At 37.6% G+C, this 27,942-nt stretch overlaps 1 protein-coding gene across 2 annotated transcripts; it reads right to left on the bottom strand.

Moving 5' to 3' along the window:
* Positions 1-1,075: 1,075 nt before the first annotated feature.
* On the bottom strand, positions 1,076-27,942 carry LOC127860149 (immunoglobulin superfamily member 10-like). 2 transcript variants are annotated; one of them, XM_052398027.1, is made up of 15 exons: positions 27,742-27,942; positions 21,808-22,080; positions 21,253-21,483; positions 14,746-14,865; positions 14,235-14,419; positions 13,211-13,331; positions 12,093-12,247; positions 11,656-11,824; positions 11,012-11,173; positions 10,091-10,189; positions 8,723-8,896; positions 8,090-8,245; positions 6,694-6,825; positions 4,785-4,806; positions 1,076-2,993 (listed from the first exon to the last, which is right to left on the bottom strand). In XM_052398027.1, exons 1-15 carry the CDS (start codon positions 27,812-27,814, stop codon positions 2,981-2,983), a joined length of 2,085 nt encoding a protein of 694 aa, XP_052253987.1. In that variant the 5' UTR covers positions 27,815-27,942; the 3' UTR covers positions 1,076-2,980. The 2 variants fall into 2 exon arrangements, with proteins under 2 accessions (XP_052253987.1, XP_052253986.1); XM_052398026.1 differs by lacking the exon at positions 27,742-27,942 and adding an exon at positions 26,669-27,079.

Raw genomic sequence — 27,942 nt, forward strand, 5'->3', positions numbered from 1 at the left:
TCAACACAGTGCTCTTTCACTTTCGGTCATTCCCCTGATGAATCCCCCCATAACAGCAGTGGCAGTCAAGTAGGCACTTGACCGACAAAAGGCGACATGTGTGTCCGGGCATGGACCCCAGAAATTTTCACTGCCTATGGGCCCCACGTTACTTAATCTGGCACTGTTAGTGACCTGTGGGTTAACAATTTACAATGTATTACCTGATAAGACCAAAATAGAAGTGCATAATACAACCTTTAGAATTGAAATTTATTTACAGCATTGTTATGCCAATTACTTAAGTTTATTTGTTGTTAGCAGAGTTGGCATTATTTATTTTACAGAATATTGCAATATTTGAAAGGTTATATCTATTTTTTAAAATATCAATATTATTATGTAAAATGATAAATGTACATGTATTAATGTATGTCTGTGGTTGTCAATTATTTACCCAAAAGTATTTCCCTAATATAAATTGTGCCATTCTTCAAATGGCAACATAACCTGCATCTGGATTGGTTATGTTGTTGTTACTACGGCCAGTTTTCCCTGTACTTATGATAATGAAGGCAGTTCTCAGTTATTGACATATTAAATATGTGCTCTAGGTTCTATGAGGACCTTATAAACGTTGAAATACATGTATACACACAATGATAGGCCAGCTTCACCAGGAGAAGTGTGATTGGGGTTTACTGACTGCTGGCATATTTGACAGTATCAAACCGCTACATTGATATCTGTCTGATATAACGTTGTCTGATATAACGTTATATAACAAGTACTAATCAGTTCAACAGAAAGTTGTTATATCAGTCCATGTTCGGAGGTAAGTCATATTACTTGGAATGAACAATAAAGTAATCTGTCCAGATTGTGTAGATGCGCAGGCTGGTTTTGAACTATGCTCGCAACATATGGCCCAATACCCATTTTAGCACGAGAGGGTCTTATATTTCTGTCTTATTTAAGGCTAAAACCATATCAACTTTGAACCAGAGATTTGGCTTATTAAACAAAAAGCTCAACATATTTAGGTTACATTGAATACAAATGATGGGTAATCCTGTTAATGCAAGGAAATACAGTATATTAATAAATGTTTTTATTTACACTCTACGTCAATATGCTGTACAGAGTATATGGCACAAAGAGTAATAGAAATGTACCAAATGTTTTGTCCTTTATTGACCCTCAATACAAGTGGTCAATGCTACACTAAAATGTTCAATAAAATATACAATACACAGTATATAATAAAAAAGGCGTTTAAAACGAGTACACATATGCCCCGATGAATATGGTTGTCAGGAGGGGAATATACATTCGTAACTGAACAAGGATATACAAAAACACAAAAGTAGGAAACGGAACATAACAAATATTACATTTTCCTTTGTATTTTGACCTCGACCTTTCACCTAACAGCATAAACATTGTATGTTACGCCGTTAGAGAATATATAAATGAGTTCTGACTATAAACTTTTCGTGAGGTAGCATTAGTTATACGTTACTGAGGTAAGATTAGAGTTAAAGGCGACACATCTTTTGGTCATGTTTTATAATCCGAGTATCCTCATGTTCACAGGCGTACAACTGTTACAGAAGGGAAATGATAAGTTATGATCGTTGACGATAAATTTTGATATTGACAAATAATTGAAGAGCATGGGTTTGTACGCGACACATGATCTGGCTTAAGTGAATAATAATCTGTAGTAAAATTTAATTCGTCTCAGGCATTAAAATAAAAAAGAAAATACATATAATTCATAGAGGATATTTGTTGGATTCGGTGGAATATCGATTTTATTTCACTAGTGATCATATTTATTAAATTTTTACGAGTGGGCGCAGCCACGAGTGAATATATAAATTTTTATGATCACGAGTGAATGAAAATCGGTATTCCACCGAATCCAACAATTTTCTTTTTATTTTATGCTTTTTTTCACTGTTTATTTACATTGCAAAAAGAGTTTAACTGGAGAATTTCGCTGGAATAATGACGACATTTCGTAAAAAAATGACGTCATTTCACAGTAAAACAGTGAAAATTATCGGTATTTTTCACTTTTATTTTTTCAATGTTTCAAACAGTGAATTATCAGTTTTATTTCAATGATATTTCTCTATAAACTACCGGAAGGCATACAATAAATACTTTTAAATCATAGAATACAAATTATATGATGCATACGCAGCTTATACAGAATATGTTTTAGATTAAATGCTCTGTCTAAAATGATTATTAATATGTCCAAAATTATGATTCGCGGGCAGAACGTATTAGCTTGAGCCAAGTTAAATTTTCGAAGTATTTTTCTATTTAAATTATCAATAAATAAAATGATTTCACGCCCGTACATCATTCGTAACGCCTACATATATAATTTATGCATGTTTATTTTGCACAAATAAAAATAAGAACAAATGTTTCACAATAAATGTATAAACAATTAACACGACTCTCTGTAACAATATATATAGTGTCATGAACCACGATAATCAGTTTAAATTATATACATGTATGTATGTTGAAACATGTACCTAAAGTATAAATGATAATTTTGAGTATTATAAGTGTACATGTCTCGTTATATCATTTCAACGTGCCATTAAATGCACGCGTCATTTTCGAGACGTCAAAGCGTCTACAACTCTACATGCACTGCAAACATTATTTTTAAATACTAGCAAGTTGTTTGTCCAAATAACATTACCGTTTTTCGCGTTGCTAAGGACACTTACATGTTATATTTTGGTTTTGATTAACCTCAAATCTTGACGACAAATATTCATATACTAAAATCACTTTATATCATTTGAAGAAGTTATACCAAGTTCAAACAAATAAATGATGCACCGGTAAATGACAATTATATTCCAAAAACGTTCAGCACATATATAGCATGTAAGGGTAAAAACATAGCATAACACAGCATTGTTAAGTCTTCCTGAACTTCAGCCTATGCCAATTAGTATTTGTCCCATTACATTACGTACCTGCAATAAGAAACAAAATACCTTTTAGCCGCGTCAGGCGAAAATCGGTTTTACGCCATATGTGGCACAGACTGGTCTGAAGCTATCCTGCCCGCAATAAAGTCAAGTTGGGGTTCTTAGTCTCAATAGCGGACAGAGTAGCGAATGACTAGACTGCGCTAATGCACAGGCTGTTTTGGAGCTACATTGTCTGCCTATAGAATAAAACCAATTTTCGCATAATGCGACTTATTTTTATGTTGTAGAATACACAATTTAATCATATGAAGATATCATTCTCTCGCTGAAGCAATCAAACACATCTAATTAATATCATGTTTAATGAAACAATCAATATCATAAACTTTTAAACTGAAGCCAAATATAGAAGAGACATTCTCAGGTTTAAATCAGTTGATCAGTTTTAAAGAGACTGACACACTAAATTGTCTTATTAAACCGTGGTAACGTTACTCCAAATATTAATTGAAATATGCATATTTAATCATAACTATGTTACAGTTAACTGTTTTACCAAAATAAATTTGTGTAATGTAATGAGATATCATTCTCTCGCTGAAACAATAAAACACATACAATGAATGTCATTTTTTTAATGACTACATCAATATTATAAACTTCAACCTTGGTCTAGTGTAGAAGAGACATTCTCAAGGCGGTTATTGGTCAGTTTTAAAGAGACTGCCACGCTTAATTGACTTATTAAACCGGGGTTACGTTACTCCAAATATCAATGGAAATATGCATATTTAATCATAACTATGTTACAGTTAAATGTCTTACCAAAATGAACTAATGTAATGCAATGTGATAGTTACTATACAATGAAAAAATATTTAAGTTTTTTAATATCATGCTTTTAAAAGCTATTTAAAATTAACTGCAACAACATAGCACAGACTCAATCAATCAGCGTGATACACCAACAAGTGATATGAGTTGTTGACTAAACATTATCAAGTGGATAAATATATACAGTATACATGTTCAATCTTCATATCATCGAAAACGATTTGTCCTCATCACTTTTATTTGTTTTACCACCTATTACCGATCACTACCAAAATATTTAACACTATTCAGAAAGCATGCAATAAGCAAATTAAAATCAATATTTACACGGAAAGGTATTTTCAAGGTTTTCATCAGATTTGAAATTACTCTGATTGAGATCTGATTATGTATAGATACTCAATTAAATGCTTTGTTTAAATTAACACATGTACCATGTACCTATGAAAACACAATATATGCTGACAAAAAACGATCATAGACACATAATGCCACAATTGTTAATAGTTTCCTTCATATAAAAACAATTTAAGAGGCTGGCATGCAAATGTATAGATTTATAAATATGTAAAACTAAACCAAACGAATATATTGAAAGCCATTATAACATGGAATACTTCAAGTGTTAATGATATGTTTACGATAATGAATACCCATTACCAATCAAGAACATCATCTATTTTATACACTTTAGTCAAAGAATTGTGATAAAGATAAGATAAAGATATAACTCAAACGATAGCAATTAACGCTGCTTGAACAATACATTTAAAAATGATGTTTCTGAGTAGATATTAATTTATAGTATACTAACGATAATGGTAAAGCAACGTGATTATCAAAATATTGATGCATTAGAATATGTTTTAAATGTGTGTAACGCATAACGCAAGTATGTGTTTAATACTAAAATAACCGGACAGGGCCGTATAATGCAAATTGTACTATAACGTCACAAAAATATACTAGAATGCACAATATATATTGCTAACTACTTACGATTTTGAACTGCTGCCTCCGCCTGAAGATATATAACATATCAGATGTTTAAAATCGGAATTAAGTGTATAACTATTATTTAAATTTACTAGTTTATGCTTTAATAAAGAAGTATGTGTGTATGTGAATGCTCCGAGTTATATTCAGTGCAACTTCAGTTCGTATGCGTCAACTGCAGACTGAGCCCGCATATATCAGGAACCAAAAATCCTCGTTTAGGCACATTCTTGATGCTCATGAATTGCTACTTAATTCGCATGTATCGCGTACTAATGAAGTGACACTTGTTTCGCATATATCGCATACTCATGAAGTTACACTTAGTTAGAATGAATATTGTTATCATTAAGGGGCACTTGGTTCGCATGTATCGCGTTCTCATGAAATGACACTTGGTTCGCATGTGTCGCGTTTTCATGAAGTGACACTTGGTTCGCATGTATCGCGTTCTCATGAAGTGCCTCTTACCTTGCATGTATCGGGTTCTCATGAAGTGACACTTGGTTCTCATGTATCGCGTACCCATGAAGTGACTCTTGGTTCGCATGTATCGCGTTCTCATGAAGCGACCTTGGTTCGTATGTATCGCAAACTCATTAAAGGGATCTTTTCACGCTTTGGTAAATTGACAAAATTGAAAAAAGTTGTTTCAGATTCGTAATTTTTCGTTTTAGTTATGTTTTGTGAGGAAACAGTAATACTGAACATTAACCATGCTCTAATATAGCCATTATATGCATCTTTTGACGATTTTAAAACCTAAAAATTATAAAGCGTTGCAACGCGAAACGATTGAATAATTTGGAGAGTTCTGTTTTTGTCGTTAAATTTTGTGAAACTACGAAGATTGCTTATATAAGGTATAAAATACGTCAAGAATGTGTACTCGGCGGAATAGCTCAGTAGGCTAGATCGTTTTTACTTCAGGACTCTGGCAGGACTCCAGGGGTCACTGGTTCGAAACCTGCCCCGGGCAATGTTCTTTTCCTTTTTTTAATTTTTTTCTTGATTTTTTACTGGAGCTTTTACGATCCAATGTTTACATTTATCAATATAAAGCATTAAATGAATAAGTTAAAAAAATGCCAAAATCTGTAAAAAGGCCCCTTTAAGTGACACTTGTTCGCATGCTGTGCGTACTCATGAAGTTACACTGGGTTCGCATGTATCGCGTTCTCATGAAGTGGAACTTGGTTCGCATGTATTGTGTACTCATGAAGTGGAACTTGGTTTGCATGTATCGCGTACTCATAAAGTGACACTTGGTTCACATTATCGCAAACATACATTAAATCCCATTTAAGTTCGCACGTCTGGATTACTCACAAAATGCACCATGCATAGTGCGTATCGAACCCTCACCAAGAGTGACATGTCCCAGGTCTTTACTAAGTGTCGCTTTTGTTTCCACTCATCAGTTACTGCTACAATACAATTTTAAAGCGCATAATGATTTCGTGCGCACTCATCAGGTTCTGCACAATATGACGTAAGTGCGCATGCCGCTTTTATTTGAACTTATCAGGTACTGCTACAATAAAATTTAAAAGCGCATGCCGATTTAGTGCGGACTCATTAGGTTCTGCACAACATGACGTTAGCGCACATGCATTTTTAGCACAGCATTAGGTGCTGTAACAATACGACATTTATGCACATCCCGCTTTTGTGCGCACGTATCAGATAATGCTACAATACAACGAGAGTTATCACGCATCGGGTAGTCATTGATTGTTAATTTAGTGCGCATGAATCAGACATTCATAAAGTACCAGTTAATGCTCGAGTCTTGGTTTTGATCAAGCGCAATAGGTTCGGATTAATTGCCTCTCGTTACGCATGTACTAAGTTCTTAAAGTGACACTTAAGTGTGCATCCTCGATAATGTTTCAAGTGCATATGTACTCACATTTCCCGCTCCTCATTGCACACACGATGGCGATGATGATAATGAGAAACACACCAGCTGTCACAAAAACAGAGATGATTATAGCTTTGTTGTAGGTGTCCTTGCTTACGTACGAATCGAAGTCATTTGGTCCTGAATATGAACAAAAATATGAAATTATTAGCCTCGCTCTGTGAAAATACGGCTTCATGCTTGTGCGTAAAGTGTGGTGCAGTCCGCAAAGCTAATCCGGGACGACCGCTTTAATGGAATTTTTCATGAAAGGCAGTGTGTTTTCTTCGAAAATATATTCCAGGTGGAAAGTTTTAACTCATATTAGCCTGTGTGGACTGCACGGGCTAATCGGGCAAGACACGTTACGCACATGCATAAGACTCAGTTTTCCATCAAGCAGACTCATATCATATTCATGATTATGAACTAAAAGTGAACACAGAGATTTATTGTGGACTGAAAGTGAAGATAGAGATAATTTGACATGAAAGTGGAGAAAGATCTAGATAATTATGCCAAAAAGTGAATGCGTAGATTTTAATGCCATGATAGTGAACACATAAATGTAAGTATTGCATAGAGTGAATACATTCACATTTTTTGGCATGAAATCAAACAAAGATATATTAATTGCCTTCAAAGGAACAATGTCCATTACTATGCATACGACCATCGATGACTATGGTCTAAAAGGGAACGAATAGACTATAAACTGAATGTGAACACGTTCACAGGTATTGAACACAGTTATGATAAAGACGTGAACAAAAAGGATTGAGGAGGGCTAATGACTGACGACACTTTCCGCTTTTATGATATTTTTCGTTTAAAGAAAGTGCCTTCTGATCGAAAATCCAGGTTAGGCGGAAAATGTCGTCCCTGATTAGCCTATGAGGACTGCACAGGCAAATTTGGGACGACACTTTAAGCAAATGCACACAACCCTCTTTTCACAGAGCGCAGCTTAATATAATATTTCAATGTCATTGATACTCTTGCTCTCGTAGGAATATCGGCTAAACAAGATGGGAAGAAGTGTTGGTCTTATAACATTGCAATCAAACAGATTGCTATGTTATCGAAGTTAACATTGGTGCACGACAATACCACCAACAGGTATCAATTGATTGAACATATTACGATACAAAATGTACAGCACTGTGTAAGAATCGAGCGGCAACAATGCATCGGTCAATTAAGCTTCGCTCTGTAAAAACGGGCTTTAATGCTTGTTTGTAAAGTGTCGTCTCAGATAAGCCTGTGCAGTCCGCACTGGCTAATCAGAGACGACACTTTCCGTCTACGCTGGATCATTGGATTTTATCTAAATAAAAGCGGAAAGTGTCATCCACTGCACAAGGTCAGCTGAGATGTTCATCTGTATGTGACTCATGGTACCTACCTCTGACTTCTTCCGTTGTGAAGTAGACCGTTTCGGACATACTGACCAGCCCATAGCTGTCCACTGACTTGACGGTGAACCGGTACTCGGTGTTGTTTGCCAAGGAGCCCAACGGCAGAGTGTACGGAATTTTATAGTCCACCCAATCCAACCATCCTAACGCACATACGTGTTATTTTATTTACCTTCTATGTTATAACTTTGAAGCAAAATCAACAAAATGGTCAATTACAATTTTATTCAGATTTAAGTTTTATTTAATTGCTGCCCTATCGGAATTTGTATGGTCCGATGTTAACGTGCGTTGAGAGTACCGCAAAGTGCATTTAATTGTATTAAAAGTTATTGAAAAAGAGCACATTCTTCAGTTGTTTCAAACCGTTATAAAACGATGCCACAAATAAATTAGATGAATTGTAATGCTGAAACACGGTAATCTCTAATCTTAAAACATGTCAGTGTTTTCTTTGTGAACATCAATACTTTTATTGCACACAGGTATCAAAACGATTGTTATTAAGGGGGGTACATGTCTTCCAGAAAATAAACAGGAATTTTTAGAGCGTAAAGCATTGCACATATCAATTAATTAATCGTTGTCCTTCAAATACACGTACTATTTCCGGTCTTTACCTTGCCGGGTATCCGGTATGGGTTTATCAAACTGCATCCAGTCTCCGTTGCTAAGGGCATACATGACGTAGAAGGTCCTTGGCATCCTAGGTTGTGGGGCACTAGCCGAGATGTAAATAGTCACATTCGAGTACGAGTACTGTTCTATAATCGGCTTCGGAGTGAGAGGCTTTTCTGTAATCAAAACAAAATTAATGTTTTCTAAACACACTTTAACGGTTACAATTTCCTTTAGGTTTCGTTTTATTGTTATAAAATATGAAATTGTCAAATGACAAGCTCAAAGTTTAATTAAGGAACAATTGTCGTGCTGAGGTTATGCCCATCGCAAACAACCGGTAATTTAACGTTTTTCTTGTCTAAATACAATTCCAGTTCACCTCGTTAACACAATTGCGCCAATATTATATAACGATCTCTTTACGAGCCGCGAACTGACACAGATACCTTGCGGGTTGGAATGCAATCCATTTAAGTGAAGTCACGATTCCACTGCTGGAACGACGGCTTGTTTAAAACTTTATACTTTAATATGTATAATTTTCAATGTCGAAAAAAACGAAAAATGGTTAGTCCAAAACGAAAATCAGGATAGGGAAAAACGATACGTTTATGAACTAAAATGTACACGGGCAGCAACATGGTTGTCAACTACATTCCTTCTTTATAGAAAAAGATTTAAAAATATAGCGTCATTGAGTTAATATTTCAGATAATCATCGCGCAAATACAGGAAGAAGCAGCAATAATGGGTGTAAAAATTCCATAATTCTCAAGCCTTTAACATAGATTTAAAACTGTTTCATGCTGTACACGCAGTTAACATCGTTGCAAAACGCACTGTAGTATCAGTTTTCATACCCCATATATCTTAAAAATAGAAAGTCAATTGAATAATATATTAATGTAAATTTGAACACTGTTTGTAGATTGCACGTTTTCGATTTCGAAAAGTTTTAGCCCTAACGGCGGAATTTTTTTATTCAAATTGATTGGACGCTAACAAAGGTCAGCTAAGGTGAAAAGCTGGGTTAGACAGCTACGCCGAACAAAACACCATTTTAATGTATAAAAGATCAACAAGACATACGAAAATTACCCCTTAACCTTTTCCCGAAAAGCAGCAAAGTGAAAATGGCTGTATACAACCGTTATAAAACCAGAGCAGCTGCGAGTAAGTCGCACGCTGTTCAGTTTTGTTTGCTGTTTGCTGCTCATCAGTATATTAGGTTGTAAATTAAGTCTGTTAAAACTTGAATCAATTAAGAAAGGTCTTCAATTGTATATAATTTTCTAAGGGTCTACAAATGATTCACATTGTATCTGAGTGGTAAGGGGTCAACAATTAAATGTTCATGATTTACACACCTATAAGTCGTATGGTGACCTGTCTGCTCGCCGCCTCGGCAAGGCAAGTGTATTTGTCCCCATCCGACGGCGCGGTTAGGTGAAGCACAAGTTTGTATCCTGTAAGACGAGGCGTTTTCGACAGAAATAGAAACAAAACGCGACAAAGTAGCAGCATAAAATACCAAGCTAACATAAACATCATTTCAAATAATTATAAAAACGAGACGCTCTCTGGAAGAACGCGGCTTAATGTATGTGCTTAAAGTGTCGCCACAGATTAGTATGTGCAGTTCGTACAGGCTAATCAGGAACGGCACTTTCCCCCTATAAAATATCGTCGCTAAGAAGGGACTTCCTCTAAACAGAAAATACAAAACAAAGCGGAAAGTGTCGTTCAGGACAAGCCTGTGTGGACTCCTAGCGCAAATCTGGGACGACACTTAACGCACATGCATTAAGTCAAGTTCTTCCAGATCGCGGCTAAAAAAGTGTCCAGTCCTTAACCGATGAAATGTATTAGCTTTAACAGCGTTAACAGACAGTTGTGCATTAATTCTGGATATTAAAAAACGAACATGCCATTACATGATACCTGCTGAATGCACTTTAAATAAATAAAGCACAATATTATTTTGTAAAAATGATAATAATCAACTTAAACAGAAGTCAACCGTTCGTAATGACTTGTCCCATATAGGCCAGTGTAGCTCTCACAGGCTAATCAGGGACAACACTTTCTACTTAGATGGATTTTTTCCGTTTAAAGAAAGTCTCTTCTAAACGAAAATCCAGATAAGGCCGAAAGTGTTGTCCCTGATTAGCCTGTGCGTAGTGCACACGCTAATCAGGGACGAAACTTTACGCACATGCATTTAGTCTTGTTTACTTAAAATTAAAAATTAAAAATGGAGTTCCGAATTCTTATTGACAATGCCCCACCTGAAGTACTGGTTTCTTTTTCCACCTGGGGACGTGGTTCTGTGCTGTTTTCCCACTTGATCAAGGGTTCGGGGTTGGCGTCCACGATGCACGTGAGAGACACGTTGTCACCTCGGTAGGCGTATACTACGTCGGTAAGCGGAAGAACAATCTGCGGAGAATCTGAAAACAGAAAGATGAACGGTGAAATTAACAGTATTGAATATATCACTTTTATGAATTCTACACTTGATTATGTTGCAGGCCCTAACGCTAACGGCCGGTTCGGCGGACGAACTGGCGGGTACACGGGCGAATGGGCAAACGGATGGAAGTCAATGAATCCATTTTAATTCCTTTTTGTAGCGGGATAAATACCTATAATTGCTATTTGAAGAAGCGGCTATGGAAACGCAATCGCGTTCCTTTCCAGTGACGAACCATGACGTACTTAAACAGTTGTTGATGGGCCAAATCAAATGTATGATCACTGAGAATAAAATATGTTTTGTTCAAGTGTTTTATGTTTTAAATGTGAAAACTATTCAATTGTATTCACCATTCATTTAGGGAAGACATAGTAAAATATGAAAGCCTGTTAATAAAAAGACCATTTACACAGGCTTTTTACGAATGTCACATATTTAAATTAAAGAGATGCTTACAATGCACTGTAATGTTTGTGGAATCGCAGACGTCGGTCAGTCCAACCACCTGCGCGCAACAAACAATCATGTTGCCGTCCATGGTGCGGTCAATATCGACGTCAATTTTCGATAACGTCACCGAGGCGTTGTATCTACCGTCACTCTCTTGTGTGATGTATGAGCTAGTCTAATACAAAATGAATATTTGTATGACCCCTATTTCGGATGAAACGAGACAGGAAAAACAAATAAAACAATAAAGCATATATTATCTTACATTATCTTACAAAATACCTCCATTACAAAATATGTTAGTGTTTATTTTATCACGGGACACATGCATTCTATTGCGTGTACATGCAATTTTACGCCAACCTTTAAACTTTATTAAACATTTTCCACGTACAAATATTAAGTGCTTTCGGAATATCGAGTATTAAAGAGTGTGTACATACGAGCATTGTTGTTCTTGATGCGGAAATACGTTTCCAGACTATTTTGGCGGTCGGACGACTTTCATCTACTGAGCAGTTTAGAGTGACCTTCTGAGGTGTGACCCTTATGTCAACATAAAGGGGCATCTTGCTGACCGTTACATTGGTTGGGGAAACTGGAATTATATGTGTGTATGTATCAGTACATATATTTTGGTACAATGTATCACTTTGAACCATTAGTGTGTTTATTTTAAACTATTTATCAACATGGAAATTTTCGTTACACTATCGAGGCTATTTCCTGTAAAGAAAAGCTCTTATGTGTGTACAAAAAATCTCGAGCACAATGTGGGATCGAACTTCGACGTCCATGTCGCAAGGTGGATACCATATCCACTACAACAGAGCGGCCTTGTTATGGAAATAATGAAACTTTTTCGTTAAAAGGAAGTCTCTTCCGGAATAGCTTGCCACATGCATAAAGTCCGGTTTTCCTAGGGCGATGCTCACATGTAATTTCAATCACATATTGGCTGTAAAATTCTGATCTCCATCTTTCAGCAGGATTGCGATTGATAATTATTCTACATGTATGTGTACTTTTAAAAGCTTAATTACTTGTTTGGTATATTGTTTATAGCCTAAGAGTTATTTTGAATAACAGAGTGGTATTTGAATGAAGAGAAACGAGCAAATATACAGGACAATAGTATTATTTCGCAATAACAATAAAAGCTTTAAGACGCTATATTCAATGCCATTGTTTCAATGTCGTCATCAGCGTCGTTTGTTAACAAATCTACTATTCAAATATAAACCACCCCAGGCGGAAATGGATCTTATCCCATCAGCGGCCATATTCGGTCTCCGAAGTCTTGTCAGAAGCTACATTGTCCACTAAAACCACGAGATCGTACATGACTTTATAGCGGACAGGGTGGTACCTGACCAACTGTACGGGATTCCCGCATATGGGATAAAAGCCATGATCGACGGACGCGGCTAAAATAGTAATTGTTAAACATTAAAATTAATTGATTAAACATGTGTTAATCGAATAAAAACACTGAACAAACAGTAGCGATACTCATTAAAATAGAAATTAGCCTAGTTGTTTGACTGACTGACACGCTCACATTTGGTGCTCAGTTGCTCAGACCTGTTCACCGTCATCTGCTGGTACGTCAATACGCACGTTACCGTCTTGAGGTCCTCACGTTTGACGTCGTGAATGATGAGGTTGGACTCGCACGTTATCTGAGATTGAAAAATACGTATATATTGGGGGTATACTTGTTTAATCACATACCAGGTAGTTAACGTTGCGATAAATTCAATCTCATGTTTTAATTTTAAGACATATTTCCATATTATGCTCGATTGCAGCAAAAGCTTAATGCTTGTTCAGACACGTATGAGTCTTTGGTAATTGGATGGAAATAATGAGAACTCTACCAGCATTGGTAATGTAGTACGTGATAAGCCTGTCCAGACTGCATGGGTATTGTCGTACGTTATTAGCCTGTGCGGACTGCGTGGTTTATGTCGTATGTGATTAGCCTGTGCGGACTGCGTGGGTAATGTCGTACGTGATTAGCCTATGCGGACTGTGTGGGTGATGAATCCAGAATTCCTCGGTCGCTAGACACGAGTGCACGTTGGCCAATTGGACTTTAACCCATTTATGCCTAGCGTCAAGAAAAAAGCCTTGGCAAACAGCGAAGACCCAGATGAGACGCCGCATCATGCGGCGTCTTATCTGGGTCTGCGCTGTTTGCTTAAAGGAAGTTCTGTAAGAAATTTCAAAATATAGAAATAAATATACTAGACATCCCTAATTTTAATAATAAATCGATCCAATTTAGAAGGATGGGATAGTCCACTAGACTTAAATGGGTTAATGAGCTTAGATAACAGGATTAAAAGCACGTGCGTTAAACGAGGTTAACACAGGCTCATCAGTGACGTCAATTTCCATCCAGACTGGCAATTGTTTATAAGAGATTTCCTTTAAAAGAAAATTTCCATAAAAGCGACAATGTCGTCCCTGACGAGCCTGTGCAGAGTGCACAGGCTAATCTGGAAGGACACTTTACGCATATGAATTAAGCCCAGTTTCCGTGTTCCAAGTTCTCATATTTACGAATTTAGAAAACGTACCTCTCTGTCGACAGTACACGTGGGTTTGACTGAGTAGTTATACCCGGATGTGTTGAAATCTGCGCCCTCTAACTGCCAACTAATATTTGTGGCGGGGACGGACATCACGGCGCACCGGAAGATTGCAGGCGTGCTCGGGTACACCGCTCCCTGTATTGTCGTCACAGTGGCATTCTGAGGCGGCACTGTTTAAAAAAGTATTGAGTTGCTATCAATATTTAAGTTTGCGTTGCAATACATTGTAATTGACGTTTTGTCATATAGTTGATATTTAATAAGATGTTTCCACCAAAACACAGTTTTAAATTACTGTTTATTAGTTATTTTGCGGAAACATGATATACCGGCAAAATACATTTGAGAACAAAATTGAAGCAAAATGAACAAAACAATCGGGATGGGAACATTTTTCTGACAAAAAATAAATCATAGATATAGTTTACTTTTTTGCATAAGTTATTATAAAAGAATCACGCAAGCTGTTTAAAGGCGTTGTCAATCTGCTAATTACCTAATATATCGACCAAAACTATTTTCCTCTTGAAAATATTGACATCGGAAAAGTTTGCAACACAAGTCAGGTTTCCATAGTTACGATAATCAGATATCGTGTACGTGATTGACGCATTCACTGAAACAAATTATAGACATCAATTAGTGCTCAGATATGTAAGAACCAATTTATATAAAACGTTTCAATCAGTTAACAAAGTAGATTTTTATGATCGCACACTATTCATTAAACGTGATGAACAGCGTACGTGAACACATTTTTTCATTCAATTAATTTACATGTGTTCGTGTGTCGGCGCAACAATAGATTTAAATAAAAATCAGCGTATACAGAAAAAACATGCGAAAATGGGGCTTATGTCATACGCAGCAAGCGTAGATCCAGACTAGCCAGTCCGCTGTAAAATCACCAAAGATTTTGTGTCCTCATTAGTGTTCAGGGTAGCTACTCAACAGACAGCGCAGATGGACGCATATGGTATAAGTTTACAATTTGCTGAAAAACGACTTTGAAAATAACCAAAACAAGACAAATTGGTGCTCACAAGTTAAAGCGCTATTGCGTTCCCTGGGATTTCAGGATGTCCGGATAATGCAGGGCGTTGTCAATAAAAATCATTTCTTGTCAATCAGCGTCTTATAGACACGTTTGTGCTAAACTGGTTAAGCCGATTAAGCGAATCCAGTAGGGCCCTTTTTTATAATAACATTAAATATTTTGAATTCCAAGAATATCTTAACCTTGTTAACATTAAACAAATTCGCCATTTGTATAACAAAAGTACGTGTGTCATCACATAGATTACATATTGAATCAGGTCAGTGGAGTACACCAGTAGTAACACCAGAAAATAGAAGATGCTCCATTTGTGAAAAAAAAGATGAATACAATTTTACATGTATTATGGAATGCGATTAAGGTGCCTGAAGTTGGCTCGACGTTCGACGTTCGACATTAGCTCAACATTCAAATTACCGAATGTTGAGCTGGCTCGGCATTCCAGCTCGATATTCAGTTCGACATTCGGATATAGTGTTGTACAATAATTTTTGTATGACGAGCTGGCTCGGCATTCCAGCTCGACATTCAGCTCGACATTCGGAGAAAGTGTTGTACAATCATTTTTGAATGACGAGCTGGCTCGGCATTCCAGCTCGACATTCAGATCGACATTTGGATATAGTGTTGTACATTTTTTTTTAATGTCGAGTTGGCTCGGCATTCCAGCTCGACATTCAGTTCGGCATTCGCATATAGTGTTGTATGCTTATAATTGAATGTCGAGCTGGCTCTGCATTCCAGATCGACATTCAGTTCGACATTCGGAGATAGTGTTGTACAATAATTTTTGTATGACGAGCTGGCTCGGCATTCCAGCTCGACATTCAGCTCGACATTCGGAGATAGTGTTGTACAATAATTTTTCAATGACGAGCTGGCTCGGCATTCCAGCTCGACATTCAGATCGACATTTGGATATAGTGTTGTACATTTTATTGAATGTCGAGTTGGCTCGGCATTCCAGCTCGACATTCAGTTCGGCATTCGCAAATAGTGTTGTATGCTTATTTTCAAATGTCGAGCTGGCTCGGCATTCTAGCTCGACATTCAGTTCGGCATTCGCAAATAGTGTTGTATGCTTATTTTCGAATGTCAAACTGGCTCGGCATTCCAGCTCGACATTCAGTTCGGCATTCGCATATAGTGTTGTATGATTATTTTCGAATGTCGAGCTGGCTCGGCATTCCAGCTCGACATTCAGTTCGGCATTCGCATATAGTTTTGTATGCTTATTTTGGAATGTCGAGCTGGCACGGTATTCCAGCTCGACATTCAGTTCGACATTCGGAGATAGTGTTGTACAATAATTTTTGAATGACGAGCTGGCTCGGCATTCCAGCTCGACATGCAGTTCGACATTCGGAGATAGTGTTCTTTAATAATTTTTGAATGACGAGCTGGCTCGGCATTCCAGCTCGACATTCTGTTCGACATTCGGATATAGTGTTGTACAATAATTTGTGAATGTCGAGCTGGCTCGGAATTCCAGCTCGACATTCAGTTCGGCATTCGCAATTAGTGTTGTATGCTTATTTTCGAATGTCGAGCTGGCTCGGCATTCCAGCTCGACATTCTGTTCGGCATTCGCATATAGTGTTGTATGCTTATTTTCCAATGTCGAGCTGGCTCGGCATTCCAGCTCGGCATTCAGTTCGGCATTCGCATATAGTGTTGTATGCTTATTTTCGAATGTCGAGCTAGCTCTGCATTCCAGCTCGACATTCAGTTCGACATTTGGAGATAGTGTTGTACAATAATTTTTGAATGACGAGCTGGCTCGGCATTCCAGCTCGACCTTCAGTTCGAAATTCGGAGACAGTGTTGTACAATAAATTTTGAATGACGAGCTGGCTCGGCATTCCAGCTCGACATTCAGCTCGACATTCGGAGATAGTGTTGTACAATTTTTTTTAATGTCGAGCTGGCTCGGCATTCCAGCGCGACATTCAGTTCAATATTCGCAAATAGTGTTGTATGCTTATTTTCGAATGTCGAGCTGGCTCGGCATTTCAGCTCGACATTCAGTTCGGCATTCGCATATAGTGTTGTATGCTTATTTTCGAATGTCGAGCTGCATTCCAGCTCGACATTCAGTTCGACATTCGGAGATAGTGTTGTACAATATTTTTTTAATGACGAGCTGGCTCGGCATTCCAGTTCGACATGCAGTTCGACATTCGGAGATAGTGTTGTACAATAATTTTGAATGACGAGCTGGCTCGGCATTCCAGCTCGACATTCAGTTCGACATTTGGAGATAGTGCTGTACAATAATTTTTGAATGACGAGCTGGCTCGGCATTCCAGCTCGACATTCAGTTCGAAATTCGGAGACAGTGTTGTACAATAAATTTTGAATGACGAGCTGGCTCGGCATTCCAGCTCGCCATTCAGTTCGACATTCGGATATAGTGTTGCACAATTTTTTATGAATGTCGAGCTGGCTCGGCATTCCAGCTCGACATTCTGTTCGGCATTCGCAAATAGTGTTGTATGCTTATTTTCGAATGTCGAGCTGGCTCGGAATTCCAGCCCGACATTCAGTGTGCATTCGCATATAGTGTTATATGCTTATTTTCGAATGTCGAGCTGGCTCGGCATTCCAGCTCGACATTCAGTTCGGCATTCGCATATAGTGTTGTATGATTATTTTCGAATGTCGAACTGGCTCGGCATTCCAGCTCGACATTCATTTCGGCATTCGCATATAGTTTTGTATGCTTATTTTGGAATGTCGAGCTGGCACGGTATTCCAGCTCGACATTCAGTTCGACATTCGGAGATAGTGTTGTACAATAATTTTTGAATGACGAGCTGGCTCGGCATTCCAGCTCGACATGCAGTTCGACATTCGGAGATAGTGTTCTTTAATAATTTTTGAATGACGAGCTGGCTCGGTATTCCAGCTCGACATTCTGTTCGACATTCGGATATAGTGTTGTACAATAATTTTTGAATGTCGAGCTGGAATTCCAGCTCGACATTCAGTTCGGCATTCGCAATTAGTGTTGTATGCTTATTTTCGAATGTCGAGCTGGCTCGGCATTCCAGCGCGACATTCAGTTCAATATTCGCAAATAGTGTTGTATGCTTATTTTCGAATGTCGAGCTGGCTCGGCATTTCAGCTCGACATTCAGTTCGGCATTCGCATATAGTGTTGTATGCTTATTTTCGAATGTCGAGCTGGCTCGGCATTCCAGCTCGACATTCAGTTCGACATTCGGAGATAGTGCTGTACAATATTGTTTTAATGACGAGCTGGCTCGGTATTCCAGTTCGACATGCAGTTCAACATTCGGAGATAGTGTTGTACAAAAATTTTTAATGACGAGCCGGCTCGGCATTCCAGCTCGATATTCAGTTCGACATTCGGAGATAGTGTTGTACACTTTTGTTTGAATGTCGAGCTGGCTCATCATTCCAGCTCGACATTCAGTTCGGCATTCGCAAATAGTGTTGTATGCTTATTTTCGAATGTCGAGCTGGCTCGGAGTTCCAGCTCGACATTCAGTTCGGCATTCGCATATAGTGTTGTATGCTTATTTTCGAATGTCGAGCCGGCTCGGCATTCCAGCTCGACATTCAGTTCGGCATTCGCAAATAGTGTTGTATGCTTATTTTTGAATGTCGAGCTGGCTCGGCATTCCAGCTCGACATTCATTCCGACATTCGCATATAGTGTTGTATGCTTATTTTCGAATGATGAACTGGCTCGGCATTCCGGGTTCGACATTCAGTTCGACATTCGGAAATAGTGTTGTACAATAATTTTTGAATTTCGAGCTGGCTCGGCATTCCAGCTTGCCATTAAGTTTGTTGTAAAAGATCTCCTCTTTTTACTTATAAGTTTATATCTACCCTTTGTCATCCTGCTCTATTATATTGAAACGTTTTTGCTTTCCCTTTTTGCACTATCTCCACCTATATGTTTATTATCATATACTTTTTGTGCGCTGTCTTGCCATTTTTTGCCTTTAAATATGATGTTCTCCTGGGTCTTTTGATCTTTTGGAATTTGTGAAATAAACTTTCAAACTATTATAATACCCCCTTTTCATGATCGGGTATTATTTTTGTACTTATTAAATTTTGTGAAAAAAAATGGAAAGCTGTACGCATTTACCACAGCAATTCTTAAAAAGGCTCTTAATACAAGATTATTTTACTTTACTAATCATGACGTTTATGCAAAATGTTCAATATTGAAAATTCGACAATTCTAGTCACCCGATAGGATATTAACTGTAACTTCTCTTTAAAAGTGTGTATCTAAACAAACAACATTCCCTTGCTCTCAAATAAAGCTACTTCATTTAGATAAGGTAAATAGCGTTTCTCGAATAATGCGAAAGAGACACGTGGACACCGAGTAAATAAGTGCTCGTAAGTAAGCTTACAACAGATGCGATGTTCGCAACTTATTTATTTCTTTTTTAAAAGTTTATGTGATTTACGAATCGTAACTTACTGACGACGAATGTTTATTGCAACCGCCATCCGGCTACTGTATCTGGCATTTAAACAAATTTAATATGAAGTGTCATAAAATATGAAACATTATGTACTTTTTGCGTTGACACCATATTTTTATCATAAGTGTAAGCTTTTGTAAAATTACAACATTTCTAACACGCCAGCGGGCGACATTTTGTGTACAATTTTCTTGCGTATCTGTCAACAAACATTCACAGACACTAGAGCGTCGCTTGAAGAAGACGAAAATCAAAACAATTCATTAATGAATGGGTCAATATGAACCTGAAGTAACGTGCACATTTTCTATTGATTGAATTGTTTAATGGAGACAGCTGTTTCAAACAAAACAGATCGTTCGTTCATACAATATTTTATTGAATATAATTAGTTTCTTTCCCCCTAGATATTTATATCTATTCAGATTGTGTGATGAAAAAGGTTTGTATTAATGACATGCAAACATAAAAAAATACATCAAAGTTTCTTAATATTGGAATGCAGCAACGAACTCTCTGCAATGGCTACTCATCCGTATTTAATTGCTTTGACATGATATTTTATTATCTAAAATGGCGCATAAAACCGTGCCCATGTGCTTAATACAGTACATTCAATGTTTCAAGTCTTTAACCTCACTACGTAAGATGCCGTATTTTACAAAAAAAACGTGGATGCAATTAAAGAAGTCGAAAATTATCGTTTAACATATTGAAAAGCTATATATAATATTTGAGCCGCGCTCTTGAAAAAACGGGCTTAATGCATGTGCGTAACGTGTCGTCTCACACAAGTACCTGCAGTACACACTGACTTATCAGGGACGACATTTTTTGCTATAATATATAAACAATTATTTAAAGAATGTCTCTTCTAAACGAAAATCAGTCTAGAACAGGCAAGTCTAGACACTCAACGCACATGCATTAAACAGTGTTTCACATAGCGCGGCTCTAATATTAAAAATAAATATATTTTTAAAAAGATATTCGGCGTATATCCTGACTTTGAAATAAAGGTTGAACATCGATGTTTCTTAGTTATTAAATCAAGCAAAGGATAGAGTATTATTGTGTTCTCTTTTGAGATGTTCTACATTGTAGTAATTTCAATTACACCCAAATGTGTTTGTGTTTGAAAAATTAGTATACCATGAAACGATGTGTAAAATACCGGGGTTTTATAGGATATTATCAATAAATATGCAATTAAAATTAAAAAAAATCTATGAGCTTATCATATCCTTTCATAGGAATTGAGAGGTTAATGAAAACTTTTTAAATCAAATGAACAAATGAATTGTGTTCGATAAAGTTATTATGACTGTTGCTGCATTACAACGGATACGGAGAGTAAAGCTAATTTCAATTCAGTTTTCAGACTATTACTAATTTCCTTACCTTGAAGTCAACCTTTATTTTCTTAGCTCAGAATTGTGCTAGAAAGGTAACACAATTTAAACTATTATACCTATGAACGTATTGTCTTGGGTCCTTATCGAAGTTTTCACCGTCGTAGTCTTGTTTGAATAATCACGTAGCACGCTCTCTCCAGACGCAGACGAACTGGGAACCAAGAAATACACTTCCGGTTCTGGGTAACCACCGGAAATGACGCACGTGGCGGTAAGATTTTCTCCGTATGTGCCCTGGTAATGTCCGTTGCTGTGCACATTTTCAAACGTCATGGTGACATTGTAGGCTGCAAATAAACAGTGTGTTTTAGGGCATGTTACAGTTTCAAAAAGTTTAAAGGACGCAGTCAAATTATAGTGGTGAATATATGCTGTATGGTATTGTGTCCAATCCTTACGTTACGAATGATCCTAATGAACAAATTTAACTGTCCTTTTCAGGAAACGGCCAAGAAAGGGTCACAGGCCTAAAATGGTTTTAAACAGGACAAACGAACATGAAGTGTTTTTTTTAACTGAGTAAAAGCAATTCTGCGGGTTATCATAACATATTGAAGCCAAAACTAATGGTAGGCCTATAAATATTTATAAGTCCATTGTGAGATGCTCACATGTGACTTTCAAGGTAACAATGCCTTCGCCGCCGATGTCGGGCTTGCAACGATAATCGCCGCTGAAGCGCGTCTCGGCCGCAGATATTCTCAGGGCAGTGTCGTTCACAAAAGAGAAGCCGGTCTGGTTGACCGTCTGACCGGCAGTCAGGGGGTTGGAAAGGCCAGCAGGTCCGGTCCAGGCAGGAAATGTGTAGTTGCCAACGAGGGGACATACCAAAATGACTTCCGAACCTGACTCAACTATAACTTCCGCATTAATGGTCCGTGTCGCTGGAATTTAGTATAGTATTCAGATATATCATATTGCATTGTATTTATATAAGTTGTTTAATGCGTACTGTACACACGCAGATGCGACATTATCGTGCATGGTCAACAAATAAGTCTTATTAATATGCAAAATAACTCGCAGAGTCTTAAATATTTATATACCAACTTAATTTCACGTATGCCGCTTCGAACATATACATCATTAAAGTAAACAAGACATCTTTAAAAAAAAATAACGGCGTTGATGTTAACTAGTTTTTGTTGTTATGGCTAATGTAGCGGATGTTTTTCTGAACAATTACTAGTTGCATTAACACCCACATACATTTAAATGAGAATGAACGTAGTTAACAATCTTATTTGAGGCCCTACTCCGGGACTTTAATCGCCCAATGATGGCTTGCAGTTGTTAAACAAGTTTGGCGACGATAAATGTTGGGTGTCACTCCAGATATTAATAAAAATAAGCTTTGGTAAGTCGACGAGTTGGTCGTTCAACACAATGTATCGGTAGATAGCCTGAATGTCACTTGTTTGCCTTGTTTAAAATGACAAAATTTATACGAACTGGCATTAAAAGTTAATATGATCCGGTGTTGATTTTTGGACGATATGACCGAGTGCACTATACATTGACACAAGTTTATTAATTTTATTAGGATATATTCAATGAATAAATATGGGGTATATTTGATGAGTAAGTATACGCTGTTCTAATCTAAGAACTTAAACGATAAACTAAACCCGCGCTCTTGGAAAACCGGCCTAAATGCATATGTGTCGTCCCATATCAGCCTGTGCAGTCTGTGTCGTCCCATATCAGCCTGTGCAGTCTGTGTTGTCCCATATCAGCCTGTGCAGTCTGAACATGATAATCTGGGACGATACTTAATGAATATGCGTAATGTGTCGTCCCATATCAGCCTGTGCAGTCTGAACAAGATAATCTGGGACGATACTTAATGGATATGCGTAATGTGTCGTCCCATATCAGCCTGTGCAGTCTGAACAAGATAATCTGGGACGATACTTAATGGATATGCGTAATGTGTCGTCCCATATCAGCCTGTGCTGTCTGAAGAGGATAATCTGAGACGATACTTAATGGATATGCGTAATGTGTCGTCCCATATCAGCCTGTGCAGTCTGAAGAGGATAATCTGAGACGATACTTAATGGATATGCGTAATGTGTCGTCCCATATCAGCCTGTGCAGTCTGAAAATGATAATCTGGGACGATACTTAATGGATATGCGTAATGTGTCGTCCCATATCAGCCTGTGCAGTCTGAACAAGATAATCTGGGACGATACTTAATGGATATGCGTAATGTGTCGTCCCATATCAGTCTGTGCAGTCTGAAGAGGATAATCTGAGACGATACTTAATGGATATGCGTAATGTGTCGTCCCATATCAGCCTGTGCTGTCTGAAGAGGATAATCTGAGACGATACTTAATGGATATGCGTAATGTGTCGTCCCATATCAGCCTGTGCAGTCTGAACAAGATAATCTGGGACGATACTTAATGGATATGCGTAATGTGTCGTCCCATATCAGCCTGTGCTGTCTGAACAGGATAATCTGGGACGATACTTAATGGATATGCGTAATGTGTTGTCCTATATCAGCCTGTGCTGTCTGAACATGATAATCTGGGACGATACTTAATGGATATGCGTAATGTGTCGTCCCATATCAGCCTGTGCAGTCTGAACAAGATAATCTGGGACGATACTTAATGGATATGCGTAATGTGTCGTCCCATATCAGTCTGTGCAGTCTGAAGAGGATAATCTGAGACGATACTTAATGGATATGCGTAATGTGTCGTCCCATATCAGCCTGTGCTGTCTGAAGAGGATAATCTGAGACGATACTTAATGGATATGCGTAATGTGTCGTCCCATATCAGCCTGTGCAGTCTGAACAAGATAATCTGGGACGATACTTAATGGATATGCGTAATGTGTCGTCCCATATCAGCCTGTGCTGTCTGAACAGGATAATCTGGGACGATACTTAATGGATATGCGTAATGTGTTGTCCTATATCAGCCTGTGCTGTCTGAACATGATAATCTGGGACGATACTTAATGGATATGCGTAATGTGTCGTCCCATATCAGCCTGTGCTGTCTGAACAGGATAATCTGGGACGATACTTAATGGATATGCGTAATGTGTCGTCCCATATCAGCCTGTGCAGTCTGAACAAGATAATCTGGGACGATACTTAATGGATATGCGTAATGTGTCGTCCCATATCAGCCTGTGCAGTCTGAACATGATAATTTGGGACGATACTTAATGGATATGCGTAATGTGTCGTCCTATATCAGCCTGTGCTGTCTGAACAAGATAATCTGGGACGATACTTAATGGATATGCGTAATGTGTCGTCCCATATCAGCCTGTGCAGTCTGAACAGGATAATCTGGGACGATACTTAATGGATATGCGTAATGTGTCGTTCCATATCAGCATGTGCTGTCTGAACAGGATAATCTGGGACGATACTTAATGGATATGCGTTTGGTGAACGAATACATACGATATTTAAAGCAGAATGTTATTTTCTTAATCTTAAACTTATTGATAAGCATGAAGGAGAGATGTTAAATGGAATACATTAGCGATCCGAAAGACAAAGTTTACGTTGGTACCGACATGTTTACTCGTATTAATTTTCATACCAAATATTATGCCGATTTGCCGCATAAACAAGTTTGCTCATATTGGGGTTTTCCCTACAGTGCACCCGTCTTGTGTACTTACTTACTTAGTCCTCTTCGCGCCAATTGGCGCATAAGACCTCCGTCTTTTGTACATCAATGATTTATTACCATATTGCATAAAATACTCAATTTCTCTGATTTCCGGTACCATTTGTTCTAGTATAGTTTTTCATTCATCAATGTTTTATCTGTTTTCACAAAATATTACTAAGATCGTGTTTCGTATCTTGGTACGTGTTCATTTTCCGTCATGTTAGTTTTCGGACGATGTAAATTTCCGAACGCCCTCTATTTAACACAAAATAACTATTTTTTATGTCTCATTTTTGTGTGACCGAGATTCACCTTTTTTAATTACTCGTTTCGGACATTTGCATTTAAACAGAATTCATCGCATATACAATACCGGTGATCCGGTGAAACGAAGCACATGTTTTATTACAACCGGATGACGGTAATACAACTAAAGATGAATACAAGAAGTCAGTGTACCGTCACATTTGCTTCATTGTGGTATGTAGGCAATTATATTTGATACATATATGTAACGATTTCACCCGATAGCTTATGTAGTTACGCATTTGAAATGATCTTCACATGGAAACCAGTACTGACGTTATCGCTGTTTGCTTTCTCATATTTTTTATTTAAAATTTAAATTAACCAGGGTAATCTCTTATATGTTAATGAACACCTTACGAAGATTATCCATGTACTGACTCCATGGAAACGTGTTTGAATGCACGTTCGTAAAGTGCGTCCAAGATTGCCCTGTGAAGTCCGCTTTTAAGGTATTTACCGTAATTAATGCGTAAGTGTCGCCTCGCATTAGGACGACACTTTACGCACAATCATAAAGCCCTGTTTCCAAGTACGAGACTCACGTGTACTTTCTCTCTAAGATCCAGGGGCAACATCAGCTGTCGCGTTTACAGATAATGTTACGTGTAATTACATACTCCTGTTTCATTATTTATCAATTTCAATGCTTTTCGATTCTTCTTCAATTTCATCAATACATCTTGTTTACATACAATATGACATATCAAATTCAACAATCAAAACAAGAAATATCTTGCAAAATATATATGGCGTTGAAGTTAATTGTTTTGTGTTGTTCATAACGATCGTCAATAAATTCTAAAAGTTATTACTAATGTAACGGATGTTTTGCTGAACAATACTACGCCGCATTACATCCACATACATTCACATGAGTAATAACGTAGTCAACAATCTTATCGAAGACCCATCTCCGAGAATTTAAAGGCCCAGCGCTGACTATTATTTATGAAAAAAGCTTGGAGATAAAATGTTGTGTGTCATTCTGTATGTTGATCACTCGAGACGTAATTTAAAAACCGGCTCAACGACTCGACAAGTACTAATTAATGACCATGTTGAATAATCCACAAACATCGGTATATTGTATTTATGTAGAATTGTTTCAAATCTTGTTCTTAACGAGGAAATGAATATTTTACATTTAAAATTCTTGTTTAAACACCTAAATATTACTTTTGCGATCTGGCAGTAAAGCTATATTACGGCCCGATGGTGACATTTGGACATTATTACCGTAAGTTAGTTGAAGCACAAAGCCGATACCGATACGCTAACCTCGTAAACGTTACAGAACAACGTATGAACAAATCTGCAGAAATAGCGTCTCAAAGACGTTCTTTAATGCTCAAATATACCACAAAGCTTACATTCAAAACAGTTTTACAGGTTATAAAAAACACTTTTTGAAGACAAGACATTCGTCATTTTAGGGATTTATTTTAAACAAAAACGACAATTAGTAAAGCCTCTCGGTTTTCGAAAACTTAACTCTGCCCGAACTCACCTGCAATCAGACATAGCCACAACATGTACATCCTTCGTTCACACTTGTTGCTATCCATCCTCATAACTCTTATATTGTAATGTTTTACATGTGACATCAAAGTATCGCCGTAAATCCCAGCTTTCAATCGATCGATACTACCAACAATGTGTTGTAGCGAATAATGACTCAGGTATAAGCCACATATGCTAGTGGGAAAATTCCTGTCGTTATTGTACTTTTAATGCGCAGGTAAAATACAGCACCGCGACCCAGAAAACATAACACAACTATCTGATTACATACGGCTTCTTTATTGAAAAAAGAGCTTGCTTTGGTCCTATTTCATGGTCGGTTAGACTGAATATTCATTTTAACTGCAATGTGTACGTATTTATACTTTTTTTATGAGAGAAGCAGGCCCAAAGGTTACCCTGTCAAAATAGTTGGTGGATTCAATGTCGTAGCCGGCGCGATATCATCATTGCCTTGTAATATATAACCATCTTTCAATTTGCTCAAAACGCTTGAAGTCTTGGCAGTTTACTGGTGCCACAAAAGGTAAAGACAATTTTCGCTCTTTGATAGCTTGCCGCATTGGCTAATTTTCCCCATATTTGCATAAATTCATTAAATGACAAACGCAAACATGATTTGCAATATCCCCATATAATTTAATTAAGAAATAATCGACGGGTAACCGTTGGTTATTGCGGTATTAACCAACGGTATGGAGTTCCGATGCGTAGGAATTAAACTACGAGGGCGTAGTCAGTTCGTATAAATATTGTTTTTAGTTTTCAAATAAACGTAGTTAATGTAAAATATTCAGCCTAAACTGAATAATTCCATACAAGCTAAAAGTGTTGCCCCTGATTAGCCAGTGTGGACTGCACAGGCTACTATTTTGGGACACTGTACGCACATGCATTAAACCCGTTTTCTCAATGAGGGGCTAAAGTTCAAAAGTATAGCCTCTCAGAATGGGAGACTCAGCCACTACGTTCGAACTAACCTGTTACAATACATAGCAATAGCATGTACATCAATCGTGCACACTGTTTGGGAGACTCAGCCACTACGTTCGAACTAACCTGTTACAATACATAGCAATAGCATGTACATCACTCGTGCACACTGTTTGGTATCCATCGTCACAAGTCTCATACTGCAATATTTTAATATGATATTAAAGTATCGCGATAAATCCAAGCTTTCAATCGATCGCGACCACCAACAATTTGCTTAAGCGAATTATGACTCAGATGACAGCCGCCTATGTCAGTCGTAACATT

Source organism: Dreissena polymorpha, chromosome 15, assembly GCF_020536995.1.
Source record: "Dreissena polymorpha isolate Duluth1 chromosome 15, UMN_Dpol_1.0, whole genome shotgun sequence".
NCBI lineage: Eukaryota > Metazoa > Mollusca > Bivalvia > Myida > Dreissenidae > Dreissena > Dreissena polymorpha.